At 38.0% G+C, this 15,984-nt stretch overlaps 1 protein-coding gene across 8 annotated transcripts in view; it reads left to right on the top strand.

The window, feature by feature from the left end:
- Positions 1-15,984, top strand: part of slc2a9l2 (solute carrier family 2 member 9, like 2) — a 98,052-nt gene that overhangs the window by 36,679 nt on the left and 45,389 nt on the right. For all 8 annotated transcript variants that reach the window (XM_042405963.1, XM_042405961.1, XM_042405960.1 and 5 more), the window contains 2 exons: positions 5,195-5,382; positions 8,223-8,333. In XM_042405963.1, coding sequence (XP_042261897.1) covers positions 5,195-5,382; positions 8,223-8,333 — 299 coding nt within the window. The remainder of the gene's footprint in view (positions 1-5,194; positions 5,383-8,222; positions 8,334-15,984) is intronic.

Here is a 15,984-nt window from a genome sequence, read left to right as displayed (position 1 = left end):
GTAAATCAAACCAATGCAATGTGCATGTAGCATGTATGATTTAGGTGTTTGCTCTTATACTCGCCTAGTCTATATGCATCCACTCACTCAACCAACATTTTTCATTTCATTTTGAGACTTTGTAAGGGGATGATCTTGTAGAAAAATGTGACGTCAGATATGACTTTGATCAGCTTGGTCTCTGGAGTGTTTTGAGAGCTTTGATGTCTATGTCCATACATTATAAATGGATACTCTCTGAGGGTTTGGTTGCTTATGTTCTTTGTAAACTGGAACATCCTCGTTTGTTGCCTATGAATTCAAAGTTGTGCAAGAGTTCATCAAGGTCAGAGAACTTTGTGTGAAGCAGTACTTGTGATGCTGATAAAAGTCATGATAAAGTAATTGAATTAATTTGAACACACAATTTTATTCTGTGGTACTACTCATTTTATGGCATGAACTAGATTTGGTTTGTCTTAGCGTAGCTATGGACTGTAACTTTCTAGTAGTACCAAAAATGCTACAATGCATCCAAAACACAACATAAATGTAATATAGACTGAAAAGCCAAGGATGAAACATCATTAACAAAGAGTGAAAACATTTAATGTCTGACTAAATGTTGTATAGTTGTTGAACTTGTCATCACTGCACATGGCACCGTATGTGAGACATTATTATATCTTGGTGGCATCTGTTCACCTGTCTCATTTATTCAAAGAGAATAACCATACCTGATGGAAACATAATAAGATATGAAGAACAATACATGGTGCTTAAACCACAGGTGTCCCATATAGCAGGTTTCTTGATCAAAGTAGGAATAGAATTAATGAAGAAAAACTGATTTGACAGAGAACTGATTGAGGCCAGTGTCTATATAGTAGAAACTACTGTAGGAAATTGGACCAAATTTGAGAGCTATACACAAAAACTTTGTTAGGCCAGAGCTCATGTATCTACAAGAAGCAAACAAAAGAGCTCAAGAGGCATCCAAACTAGTTATAAGCTTAAACCAGTTATTCTGTAAAAGAAAGGATGCTTTAGAAACCCAGGAATGTTTTTATTGACAAAAATAATCTGGCGTATCCCCTCTCTATCTCTATTGACAATATATCTGATACAATCTTGGCAAAATTACTGTATTTTTACATTTGCATCTCAAACAAAAAAAAAAGCATCACAAAATATTTGATTTGCAACAAAAGCAGCAGGTTCATAATTGAGAATGAGCAGTCTTTATTATTATTACTATACTTTTCTGAAGTTTTTGTTTTTTGTTAATTTTTCAACAAACTGAAATTTAAAATAGGTTTGATCTGCATAATCAACAGAATAGTCACAAGGTCCAGACCAATCTAATGCAAACAAAATAAAAAGCAAATTGCATGAACAGTATTTGAAGTTCTTGCTGTGTACACTGTAAATTAAGCATTCAGTCATTGTGTGTTGTGCAGTAGCCTGTTTTGGTAACTAAACTGAGGTTAAAGGATCATCCCACTCCTTCCTGTAGAGTCCTAGATCTAATGATGAAGGGTACTACACTGTTGGCATGTTAATGCCATTGTTATTCACAGTAGGATGTGTTTGCTTGTTTTGATAAATTCCTGTAATGGTTTCTTCTTGAAAACTAATTTTCATGTTGTGCATTGCAGTTGATCTTCAAACTTAATTGTCAGTTTTTGGAATTCAAGGACAGTGCTTGTACTTCGTTTGATGGACTCTCTCTTTTTGCCATCTGTCTTTGTTTAGAGCTTCTTTCACCAAATAAGTATTTCCAACTTTGATTCTGTTCATTAAATTTGAATACATGTTTTTCCTCTTTTTTAAACACAAAAGCCCAAAACACAAGTGATCAAGTAGAGGTCTTTATAAATCATTGTTAAGTGTTAAACAACCATAACAAAAATATTCTGTTAACATAGTGGAAGGCAATACAGTTTGTAAAATTGTCCAATTACCTTTAAAGGTCATGCTGAGTTCTGAATGTCTTTAACTGCCTCTGTGTTGTGTTTAGAAAAATGTGATCCTCCTGCCTGCTGCTTTATCTGAGCATTAGTCAATCACTGGCTGCGAGAATCACTCCTTGAGGAAATGATGAGTGGTTGGTGAAAGGACATTTTGCCCAAACTCTCCTCACATCTTCCCTACTTGTGGCAGCCAACATTTTGCTGGCATGAGTGTGAACAACGCCGCAGATCCACGTTGTTGGCTTGTGTTACAGCGCTGCGGTTGGAGATTGTTGTCAGTAACACAAATCTTGAGGGGTGGCCCTGTAGTGTCCTATTATCATCATACAGTGTCAGACAGGAACAGCATGTTCTCTTGCACCCATCTCATCCCTTGTCATGTTGTATATCTGCAGTGGTCCTGCCCTCTATTTAAAGGTTACAGAGGTTGAAGATGAGATAGTTTTGTGTACTAAAGGCTGTCAGTGCGATTGCCAAACCGCTCTTAATTTTAGGATTGCCTTGACTCAACAGTATTATTTTGCTGTCACTCCCATTTTTGCCCCATTGCTATCCTTTCTACATGATATGAAATAATATAAAATATGAAACTATAAATTTCTGAGCTATTTTTAAATATTTACATCTTCAGTAGGAATGAATGAGCTTGGGGCTGAGTGCCACAGGCAGTGTAGGGAACTTGTAAGTATTGAGAGACTGATTAAAGCACTGTTTGCTTTTATCTTTTAATGGGATTTGTTGACAATATGAAAAATATACCGCCAGCATTATTCTTTCAGTTAAAGCAAAAAATGCCACTACATTAACCCTCATCACGTTCAAATGTTCTTTGAATATTGAACAAATTAATGTTTTTTTAATTCCCTCAATGACCTTGCAGAGTCCTCTCTCAAACATTGTGTCAGTCAGGCTGTCTGCTCCTTTAAAGGTTCTTTGTTGTGCCACATCCCTCCATCTTGTGGCACTGTGAGGGCTCTGGACACAACGGTGATGTGGAGTGGAGCCCCACTGTCCCCCTGCCGGGAAAATAAAATAGGTTCCCTCTATAGGGACAACGCCACAGTTGCACATCCCACCATCATCATATAAACATCAATATCATGACATATCTTGCCACAGGCATTGACAGCCCCAGTATGATTCTGGCTTGAAGCTGGTTTCCATATTTTCTATCAGCAGGGAGACTCTATAGAATACTCATTTACATGAGATAATCTAGATAATAATTAGTATTATATTGAGGTAAGATGTCATGGTGGTTGACTTACTCAGGTGACAGGATAATTTCAGTATCATGGGTGTCTTCTTGCCTTTTCTTTATTACCTTATAGTTTTTACATCACTGTAGATTTTCTTTATCATGATATTAGATTTGCTGTTTTCCATTATCTTTAAAATATACTATATACGCAATAGAATTACATGAGTAAAAGAGAGTTTCAATTCATTCTGTGATCATCTTGTTTTGGTTTCTCTGATTGTTACTGAAGTGCTAAGCATGTCTCAGGTTCAGGGTTGGAATCATTAGCTAAAAGGGAATAGAAATGTGGCTCATCTGTCTACTTAACAATAGTAGTGAGAGACATTTGTGTCAGACATTAATTTTGATGACATTTCACACTCATGTAACTTCAAAACTGCATGTCGAAGCCTATAACTGTGTAATTCTTTCCACCAGGGGCCACTGAAAAGGCAAAATATCAAACTTTTTCTGGACTTGCAAACTGTTCAGGAATTATGTTACCGTAAGCAATGTATGTATCTCTTGTTCATTGCTTCTCGTGGGTGGGTGTCTAACACAAACATTTTCTGAGACATGTTGCCTAGTGTATAGCACTAAATGTCTTTGCACCAAAACACACTCAACAGACACTCTCTCTGTCACGCTCACACTCACACAATTTTCATGCCTTACAAAAGCTGCACTGTGCCACCCCGTAGACCTTGGAACAGGATTTAGTTTGGCCGGTTTTTCTACCTCCTGTGTGGCCGCTGTCCACACAGCGTGCTATCCAACTCTCACATCCTAATGACCTGCTTTTAGTCACTGTCTGTGTGTAGAGATTTGCTTTTCTGGGTCGTGTTCTTAACCTGCTCCCACCTTCAGTTCACATAACCCCAGGGAATCCCCTTTACAGGAGAAAAGATTAAAGTGAGGGAAGAAGTGTTTTAACACCCACAGTTCCCCTCTAGTCTGTCACATTCAAGTGGCACGAGTTCAAACAACCTTCAGCTGGCCAAGCTGCAAAGGACTGCCAGAAACATGGTCAGCTACTCGTTGCCATTCTGTGTCATACAGAAATATAACATGTGCACATAATTGTGGTGTAAAGCCTTGGCGAGAGAAGAATATAAAAAATTACAATAATCTATCTAACATTAGGGGTGTACAATATATCAACTGCCTTAACTTGTTGCAGGTCAGAGTCATAAACCACTGTGAGAGTTTAAATACTTGTAAAATTCATCATTTTCATCATAAGGTTTACCTTGAATAACAGATTATATTGATCACTGAAATTCAGTGCATTGATGTCCGTGACCAATAAAAACAATGCAACTTTGTCTGCATTCATCTGAGGGGAAAACAATATAACAGAACACTGACTTAACCTCCTAACAGGTTAACCTACTGTGGTTAACAGATAGTCAGAGATGAGTGTCATCAGTATTGCAGTAAAATGTATCTTTAACATTTAATTGTTTAGCTACACTTATACAATATAACCTGTGGAGTTTTCTTGTTAACTGTTATGTTTACCATTAGCATTTTTCACACCAAAAGACATTGTGTGTATCCTTGAGGCATTTCCTTTCTCATAACACATTTGCAAAGCTAGTAGTCTCCTGTCTGCCTTGGGTATTGCTGCATTTCTTGTTACCATGACCAGTTGTAGATCAATCAATCAAGAGTGTGTATTGGGGAGACCAAAAAAGATATAGAAATAGGTGTTATTCAAGGTTATATTATAGACCATTGATCTCAAAGACAGGAGTGGGGCCCACCACTGGTATGGAAGCTAGATAAAGCTTCTGGATATAATGCTAGCTTTGTATTTTTCATGAGACTAAGTGGGTGTTCAGTTTCATTTGCTATGAAATAAATCCCCAAGTTCTTTGATCTCAGCATGATGGTTGTTTTTTGAAGATTCTTAACCTCCTTTTTCATGTGTAGATATTTTTAACAGTGTGTGTGTGTGTGTGTGTGTGTGTGTGTGTGTGTGTGTGTGTGTGTGTATCAGCCTTTCAGAGGTTTCTGGGGAAGAAGGATGTGTCCCAAGAGCTGGAAGAGGTTCATGCAGAGGCTCGAGCTCAGGACAACCTTCATACCGTCTCTATGTTACAGCTGATAAAGACCCCAGCTGTTCGCTGGCAGCTCATCACTATCATCATCACCATGTCCTGCTATCAGCTCTGTGGCCTCAATGCTGTAAGTTGCAGCTCTTATTTCACTTCAGTCTTGATCTTTAATCATATTCTATATTGCAGTACTTTATATTTAGGTTTTAATGTTGTTTTTTAAAAAAATCTGGAATTAATTAGACATTTATTTAAATAAACAATGATGAGATGCAGTTGACAAAAAAAAGTAAATATTTGATTTACACAATACCCTTTTTTAAACACTTTTTGCAGTGCAAACATAATGTGTATCAGCCAGAGACTCTTGAAGATGCTTGTCACGCCTCCAGTAACACCTTTAGTTACACTTCGCCCTTGTCAATCAGTTTTTAGCCCACGGTTGATAGATTTACACAAGTGTGATGGCAGGAAGGTGAAAAGTGTTTCCTCTTCTAGTCGAGTGACTCAGACAAGAGAAACTGCAAGCTATTCTGCTCTCTTCTTACCACAGCATGTAGAACAGGCCCAGATGACAGTTTCCTTGACTTTAAGAAGTGTTTTCTGTCTCAGGCAAACAACGGAATTTAGTTAATGCTGCATGGCAGTGGAACAAGCTGTAAACACAGCATTTACATATTGTCACCTTAATAGATAGTTAGCAGATAGCATTCAGTGGGTTTGGAGCAGTGAGATCAAACCAAAACAGTAAAGTTGAGGGCCGTAATGCCAAAACAATGAGGTGAAAGATGCTAAAATGCTATGCAGAAAGGAGGGGAACTGCAGAGTTGGGTGAAAATTCTCTGTGGGTTTGACACTTTGAGTGGCTCCTTTTACATTACAACTAGTTATTTGCTCCAGTGGCCTGTGCCACTCACTCATTGGAGCTATAGTTTTGTTAGGTGAATAATAATACTTTCTGTTTGTGGGGGATGTTTGACAAAAAATGACAGGACTGGCAGTTAGCTGCATAACTGCTGGGATGTGCTGTCCTCTCATTTGCAAAAAAAAATATCTACGCCATCACAGCCCTACTCGTCAGTGGATCAGGTGTGGCAGCACTTTGCAAACAGTGTTCCTCCCCCTGGGTCTGTGTGTGCGTAGGTGTGACCTCATATGTGTGGTCTCTTTTTTTCTTTGTAAATGTTATGTTTTAAAATGATATTCTGCAGAAATATATGTTTTGTTGTTTAAGAGGTAAAAGAAAGTTTAAAAATATGGAGCACAAGATAAGAAAAAGAGCAGCCGCCAGTTTCCCGCCCCACTTAGTGTGGCTCAGTCTCTCGTATGTGCTCAGCACCACTGTGTTTGAGAACCCGTGGGCATGGAGAAGTCACTGTGAGTCACTCTGTCCTGTGCACTTGGTTGACGGGAAGAGATGTTTAACCATCCTCCACCTGCTGTGTCGCAGTGCGCTTGGTGGGTGGTAATGACTGTTGTCCAATTGCGAGACCTTCCCTCTCTGTCTCGGGCATACAGATGCCAAGAATACCCCAGCATGAGCAGAAGAGTTGCTGCTTATTGCTGCCATCCACCATTTAATATAAACAGAATGACAACAAAAACTGACTTTAGATGATTTAAATTCCATTATAATGTGGAATAATATAAACAACAGCAACCTAAACATGGCAAAAACCTAAAAAAATGTGAAAAATTAAAACAGATCATCTTGAGATTAAAGCCAAAATTCCTGAATTACTGGCAGAACACAATAGTTCTTTGACTGACATACTATAGTAGACTTCATGCAGTGCATGCAGATGGATTGTTAGCTTATCTCCAGTTGAAATTCATATTCGTTTAACATCTTGAAAAATAATATTTGTGCTCAATTTTTATATCTGATAGATTGATGGGCTTTTAAGTTGCAAAGCTGGAAATCACAAAGCTCTACTGAATTATCATAGATATGAACATGACTTCATTTATAAATATTTTCATTTCAAAAAGACAGGAATGTAATTTAGATCACTTTAGAGGTCTCTATTTTGATTGTTGTATTCACTACCCCGTCACCATAAGACCCATCATATGATCTCAGTAAATATTACAATCTGAGAAGCTCAGACCGCTGATGTTAAGTTGACAATTTAGAATTATTCCTGGAAGCAGTGTCAGTGCTTCAGCTTGTCAAAAATCATGATTTCTTGACAATTGCGTACATGTTTTGTATTTAGATTGTTACCTGTCAAAAAGAAGGTTACAGGAGAGAATGCAGAGAAAAAAGACTAATATTCAAAATATTGCCTTTAACTGTGGAATTTTTCAAACTTTTGTCCTCTCCTTCACGTTACTGTGATCTGTTGGATCTCTTTTGGATTTTTATTATTTAAAATTCATGATTTATGAGGTCTTCATCCACAAACAAAAACACAAAACATTAATACCAGTGTTTGACTGGTTATGTATGCATTATGGGTCTGCCTGAGTAATCCACCTTTCAACATCATGTCATTTCCTTGAGTTGGGACCTGGCATTACCCGTCATCAGCGTTTAATTGGAACTTACACCATGTCCACTCAGGCTGCGTCTAAACCATCACATCAGCAGCAGCTTCAGTTAATTCATTGTCTACATGTGGTGCGTTCAGGCACAGTGCGGCTATGTAGGTCACCTGTGTTTTGGTAGCACTCAGAGCCCAATACTCACTGTGGTTACATGCGTAAAACTGAGGAAAATAGACTTGAAGCCTAGAAAGTGACTTCTGAGAGGAATATGAGCCATTACGCATCCTGTGTAGATGCCTGATAAACAATTTTCAAACACCTTCTGTAGTCACAGACCCAGTTATGTAGGTAGTAAATCAGCCAACAAGGATTCAGCCTGAAATTAACTTTGTTTAAACTGGATAAGAACACACATTCAGATGTATGTCTGATGCATGAAAGAACAGTGCAATTTGATTTATTATTATTCTTTTTTTATAGATATGGTACTACACCAATGGGATCCTACGGGAAGCAGGCTTTGCTGAGAACATTCTGCCCTACGTAACCTTGAGCACAGGGGCCATAGAGACTTTGGCTGCCATTGTCTCAGTGAGTATTTCTACTTTAAATCAACCATAAATCTCTGGTTCTGGGTATAAGTCTGCTCTTGGTATGTGTTACTTTACTTGTGGTCTTGACAGTCATGGGCTGCTCGCAGTCAGAAGATTCACAGAAAGGTTTAAAAATGCTGAATAAAAAGCAGAAATTACATTTAATCCTCTTATTGTCATGCTAATTCAGCTATTTTCTTATACTGAAGCTGAAGTTTGATTTCACTGCTGACTTAAAAAACATGGATTATTTTTGTATTGTGTTTAAAAAAAAGCTCAAGGTCAACAATATGCATGTACATCTGAGGCAAGTTTGTCTTTATACTGAATTTAGATGGCACTAAGCAGTGTTTAGGAAATGTCTCTTTTTATAATTTTTATGTTAAGTTCTCCAGAAATGACTTAGTGAAAAAATCAGCAATTTCACAGTACAGGAAAGTAACTCTACACCACTAGCAGCTGAGTACTGCATTAAAGATTTATTTGACTGTCTATTTGCAGTATTTTTTGTAGTGCAGATGTTTTTGGTCTCCCAAAATATTCCCAAATGGACCAGCAAACATTTGCCCTGTGCATAAAACATTTTTTTTTCCATCATTAAACATTATGCAGAGGAGACAGGACTATAAATAGGCAGTAGTTGACACTGAAAAGCAAGAGCCTGGTGGTTTGGGGTGGATGGACGTTTGCCTTTATCTTCCACTGTAAATATTGTACATAGATAGACTCAGCTGTAATTTAGTTGCTCTTCAGGGGTTTTTCTAATCGAACTATACCTCAAATTATCCTCTTATAATATAATACTTGCTGTACCAACATTTTAGTAGCCAGCTATGTTCTTGACCACAGTCGGTTGGTGTGGTGGAATTGTGAGCTGGTCAGAGATCTTCAGCTCAGTTGACATGGAAAGGCACGGCTGTCAGCAGGAGTATTCCCGCTTTGGCAGCAGACCTGTCGCTAAATGGTTGAGCAGGGAGCACTTTGCACCAAACAGTTGGCATGTGTATGTGATGATTTACTGGCAATGATCACTGTATCCAACACACCAATATAAAAAACATGTAAAACATGTAAAACATGCTTTGAATGATAAAGCTAAATGATAAAACCCACAATAAAATGAAATCACTACATATATAGTACATTCTGACACAAAGCAGCATTGTGGACCCAAGAGATGACTCTTGTAGCAGCTTGAAGATATCATATCTTACACATTCGTCCTCTGTTGAATCATCAGTGTGTTAGAAAATCTGGGATTACACTCAATTTGCGCACAATGAATCAGTGTGAATGCTCGGGGGGTCGATATATAGGTGTTTTTATCTTATTCACTTTGTTTATCTCCATCGCATCTTCTGTCAGCAGGGAGCAAATGGCAGCGTATGATTTGTACTCCTGAGAGTTAGAGTGGTGTAAGACTATCATGAATTGCAGCTTCGACACAAGTTCTTTCAGAGAAAAGGATTTGATAGTTTGCTGTACTCAAATTAAATGCTCTTAACTGTTGCTTTAGATATGCTGGCCTACTGATGGCAGTCTGCTATTGATCCAGAGTACACTGTAAGGCAAGGCAAGGCAAGGCAAGTTTATTTGTATAGCACATTTCAACAACAAGGCAATTCAAAGTGCTTTACATAGAGCATAAAAGGCATCAAAACAGAATATAAAAGCAACACAAGTAAAAAGACATATAAAAACAATTAAAAAATGTTAAATTTGGAAATAAAAAGAAGCCAAAAGGGAATAAGACAGATAAAACAAGAGAATAAAAGTTACAGTGCAGTGTAAAATATTAACCCTCAAATTTGGTTTAATAAAAGGCAGCGGCAAACAGAAAAGTCTTCAGCTGTGATTTAAAAGAACTGAGAGTTGCGGTGGACCTGCAGTTTCTGGGAGTTTCTCCATGTTTAGTTTTAAGTCTGGGGACAGAAAGCAGACCTGTCCCAGATGACCTGAGAGGTCTGGATGGTTCATAATGTAGCAGCAGATCAAAAATGTATTTTGGTCCTAAACCATTCAGTGCTTTATAAACCAACAGCAGTATTTTAAAATCAATTATTTGATTGACAGGAAGCCAATGTAAAGATCTGAGAACTGGAGTTATATGATCCACTTTCTTGGTCTTAGTGAATCAGCTGCAGCTGTCTGATCGATTTTTTAGGGAGACCTGTGAAGACAGCGTTACAGTAGTCAACTCTACTGAAGATAAATGCATGGACAAGTTTTTCCAAATCCTGCTGTGACATAAGTCCTTTAATTCTTGATATATTCTTCAGGTGATAGTAGGCTGACTTTGTAATTGTCTTAATGTGGCTGTTGAAATTCAGGTCTGAGTCCATGACTACACCAAGATTTTTGGCTTGGTTTGTAGTTTTTAATATTGTCGATGTTAATAACTATGTTATTCAGCCAAATAGTAATGCCAGGCCCATGATATTCATTTAAAAAAAAACCCTTCTGGAGTGAAGAAATTCATTCTAAAACGTTCCTAGTTTTTGACTTTAGGAATATAGGTCAGTTTGAGGGCTTCTCCCCAAAATGTCCCTGCAAACTCTTCCCATGTCTGCTCTGTATTTAACCTCATTTACCGACTGCTTTTCTCGGCTACTGCAACTGATGTCCAGCATTCATTCAGACTGCAAAATTAGGGAATGTCCTTTAATGTCATTGACATTTAATTGACTTTTATGTAGCTGACTTCCTGTCTATTCAAAATTGACAAGTGAGCAAAAAAGGACAAGTGAGCGAGAGAAACTGAAACTTAACTTTATTTTGTCACTGTTACGTATATGTGCTACTAAAGAAGAAAAAACTTTTATTGTTGCTGCTTTTGAAACAGGAGTCTTACTTTTCTTACATTTTCTATCACCAGAACAACACCGTGCCTCTGTGTTTTTTTTCTAGACAAAAATAGGTCTTCAATGAACATGTCACTTTTCTATTTGTTATTGATTTAATTGTCCTGATCCTCTGTGTCCTTTAGATGCAGTGGAAATGAAAACAATAAAGCAAATTTCCAGCAAGTTTCCAGAAACCAAACTCTAGGTTTTGTTAGATTTAGGGATAATTTTGGTCAAAAGGGCCAAATAATTTACCAGTATAATACGAACACAGCTTCTGGCAGAATTTCTGTGCATCTAACTCTACTTTTTCAAACAAAAACATTGCACAAAGCACAGTGGGAAATGCACTCTGTCATCCCTCTTCATTGAATTAGTGTGTTAATGCCCTGTTTGGGTTGCTATCTATTTCTGTGATTCCTCTCAGCATGAGCACATGAAAGATCTTTGATTTGCAGCAGTGAGAAGACTCCACTGAGTGACTTAGCTGCCAGGTGACTGACTTCAAACACCAGCATGTACCCTATAGATACCAGTTTTTCCTCTCGCCTCACAGCACCAACCCCAACAGCTTTTACAGAACACCACCCTTCTTTTATCACTGTAAATAATGAGCCAAGGCACATTCAATGAAGTTGGAAATTATCAAAATTAAACTCATGTATTCATTGGACTAACTTAAAGTGCTGATATCGTGAAAAACAAGAAATTAGGCTTTGGGGTGTATTAGGATGCAAATTACTCATTTCTATCTCTTCTGTTTTTTTAAGTTATTTGAAATTTTGAAATTCGCTGCTCAAGAACTAGCGGTGTTGAGGCTGAACTCATTAATACGTCACACCAAACAGACAAATCAAATATGCAGGAAGCTTGAGCGCCAGGACACTGCCTCACAGTGCTACACTGAGTATGTAACTTCTGTTGTTGAATTTCAGCTGGATGATGAGCAAAGCAGGACACTGGAAGTGTGCTAAAGCTAAGCTAGTGACCTCCTACTTTGTTAGGAAATCTAGACAAGATCTTACCGTTCTGAAACATCCTTTTGAAATCTCAACTGTGCAAACCCAGGTTCTTCCCTTTCCCATTCAGGATCAGACTCTGGTTCATAGACCACTATATACTGTTTTACGTCTGCAGCCATTACTCCAGGTAAAGATGTGCGGTAAGGGAAATTGCATTATTCATTAGGTTGTATTCTGATTATTCTCATTCTGATTGATTGGGGTGAAGGTGGGGGCCACACCTTCAGCCAGTCAGAGTACGTGGTCATTAACATACGATACGATTTTATATGCTGGTGTGTGCTTGTAGATTTGTCTGTATAATTGTTAGTGTGATAGAGACTATGTAATGGTGTTGCATGTAAATGAATGTTTTTAGTGTCTGGTGATTGTTTTGTGTGTACCTGCCCAGGGACTGCAGATGGAAATTAGCTAACAGTTAAATCTGGCTTAAATCATCTCTTCTCATTTTGAGATTAATGTTTTTTGTGCATGGTCCTTGTTAAATAAAGAGATAATAATTAATAACACAGAGCTGCTAACACTGAATCATCTTTTCTGACTTTCCATAAATGGGAATTTCATATTCCACTTCAAGAGTGGAAAGAAACAGCCACAAAAGAAACCTCAATGTATGGCTAGGGCAGGTCACCTGCAAAATCTGGCCCTTTTCTGTAAACACTGAAAATATGTCAAGAAAGATTACATGTCTTTTGGCATTCCGCAATTTGGTGTTAATGAGTTTTGGGAATACCCAGGCCTCGGGTGCACCATGACGACACCATCTTTCATAGTATTCCTCTATAGGGAAATTAAGATTTGCTCCGTGATCACAGACAAGACAGAAGAAAAAGGCTGTCCCTTATGGTTTGATGTGTGGAAAATGAGAATGTTATGTGACATGATGATATGATATTATTTGGAAGCCAGGAATTGTTTGTACTTGTACTGTCCAATGCTCATTATTTTACATTGAAAGAGAGTGATTCTATATTATGTATTATGACATAATATAACATATGTCCATGTGTAGTGGAAGTGAGCATGTTACCCACTGTAACTGTGCTGCATTTATGATTTATAGTGAATGTAGCTGACAGTATTTCCCACTGGCTTGCTATTCTTGTGCATTGTGTTATATTAGACACCCTTCCATGCTAGTTATGAGATCCCTTTGATTTGTGGTAGCAATATGAGCATACTTTGTACTTCATCGACTTTGAACCTAATTCTTATGTAAAGCATGATATTATGAGGAATTGCACTTTATTTGCATATCAAAAGTAGACAGAAGTGCACAGCACAAAGACATTTTTGTGGCTTTAACAAGTCATGCATGCATAAACAAATCCCATTCAAAAACATATGACATATATCTCTTTTATGTGTTCTGCAGATTTTTTTCCTAAAATCATGCAGGAAAAAACAAACTTATCCACACCATGTTTTATTCAACACATATGCTGTCATCCAGGTCTGTCATTAATGCACCATGATCACAGAAGACAACATGGAACGGTATATCTTACTGACATAATGCTGTAATGCAAAGAAACCATAGATAACTAGTTCATGCAATAATTGGTTCAAATTTTATGCTTTAATTCAATAATGCCCTACCTGGAAGTGTAACATCATTGAACTGTATGTAAAGGCAATGGTTGTCCTTGGACCAGAACATCCAAATGTGTTATCTCCTCCCAAGCTAATTTAACACCTTCTGTCTTCAGTAGCTTATTAAAGGAATCTTATACTTGCTTGTGGCAGTATTGCACCTCGGAGACATTCATTTCTTGTTGAGTGACACTTGTATGGTGTCATTATCAGAACAGTAGTACACAGGATTTTTAGGGGATGAAAATGTGATTGGTCTCAATAGCAAGACCTACTGATAATGTATTCTTTCGTTTCCACCCACCTACTTTGCTGCAGGGTCCATTAGTCACCATACTCTGTGGATTTAGGGATGTTCGCTTGCAACATGGCCATTGTACTAATGTGTTTTAAATTTCCATATAACTCGTCTGTTTTTTTAGATGTAGTGCTGGAAAGAGAAAGGTGAAGGTGACCACTTATTCTTACGTTTGCTGAAAGTGAGGTGATATTTGTCTTGACATTCTCGTCCTGCCACCAGTTTGTCCTTATGACTGTCACAGTGGCTCTGGGGTCCAGACCTGATCTGGCTGGAGTCTTTGAATGTTGTGTGTTAGCAAGGATTTCATTCAGCTACTCTGGTTTCTCCCAGAGTGCAAAGACATGAAAGTGCAAACTGAAACTTTTAATGCTGACTACTGTATGTGTGTGACAACCTGTTCCTGTTGCGCTAACAATGCATGCTGGGATAAGCCTTAACGACAATGAAAAAAAATAAGCAGAGGTAGGAAATATGTGGGATGGATGGATGAGTCAGTCCAGCTTTTCTATTGAATTACTGAATTTTTCAGCAACGTGGACACATGTGGCTGGAGGAAGGTCACTGATAAAGTGTATCATTGTGGAAGCTGCAGGAAAAATGCCTTTAAGAAAAGGGATTTCACTGTGTGCTAGTAGCCCAGCGGTCTAAAGCACATATAATGTAACCCCATTCAGACCAAAACTAGAGATGCTCTCTGCATGTCAGCATTTTCCTCCTACTCGCTTCAAATTTCCTATCAGCCTCTACGTTCTGCACTGTAAAAGTGTCATAAAAAACAGTCTTAAAAAGTTGATGGACAGCAGGGGCAGAGCCAGACATTGTAAACATTTGGGGCTTAGCCCAAACCTATTTAACATGCTATATTCACCATTTTTCAAGCCATTTGAGAGATCAACATGTAGAGCCTACATCCTATTTTGTGTCTAATTGTTCTATAACTGTCTTCATCATTCTGAAACATAACACAACAAATGTTGACGATGACTAATTTTCACTCCTGCCACCTAGAAAGAGACAAAAATTGTCTGATACAACTACTGCGTACTATTTTAAGTTACATAATATATGTAGGGTAGAAGTTTGGTGTAAGCAACATTACTAACATAACTAATCTTCATTCTGTCCACTCCTTTTCTCCTTTCTTCACTCTCCACTCTTTCCCTCTTTTTCTTCTTTACACTCCTCTCTAACTTCTCTACTTTCTGGATGGTGGCTGAGGTTGACTCCTCATGAAAAACTTTATGTTCCTAGTCCATAAGCTAGTTAGCTAGCTAGCAAATTTGCTCACTGAGGTGACATGACTGAATGAAACGCGACACACACAAGACAACAACCCTCCATGACAATGTTAGGGCCGACCTAGATTGTGAAATTTCCCCAGTAATAGAACTTTTGTTCCATTGATTTGCCGGCCCAGTCAGAGAGACTGAGGGGAAATGACAGTTGAAGGCGAAGTTATTTTAGAAACCTAAAAGATTCGGGGCTTTTGAGAAAACATTCAGGGCTGGAGCCCAAGAGGCCATTGTTGAAAAATGTAATTAGATTCTTTATTACACCCAAGTGCAAATACTTGTCTATAGCACAACCATGTTGGGGACAATTTGAGGCAATACATGTAGATCATTCCCATGTATTTTGGCTTTGTCCTGAAATTGTACAGTTTTGGGAGGAGTTTCATATGGCTATATTCAAAATTCTGTGCTATGATATACCTAGGTCATGTATAGTACAGTATTTTGGTAATATGACAGGAGACATTGTGTTAAGAGAAAAGAGGTATTTGCTGAATGTTTTGTTGGCAGCTTGTAAAAAGGCTATTACAAAGAGATGGTACAAAGTGGAACCACCAACACTAGATGAATGGCTGAAAATTGTGAGTGAAATATATGA

This window comes from Thunnus maccoyii, chromosome 3, assembly GCF_910596095.1.
Source record: "Thunnus maccoyii chromosome 3, fThuMac1.1, whole genome shotgun sequence".
NCBI lineage: Eukaryota > Metazoa > Chordata > Actinopteri > Scombriformes > Scombridae > Thunnus > Thunnus maccoyii.
The sequence above is the reverse complement of the archived record's forward strand: the minus strand, read 5'-3'. Positions and strand labels throughout refer to the sequence as shown.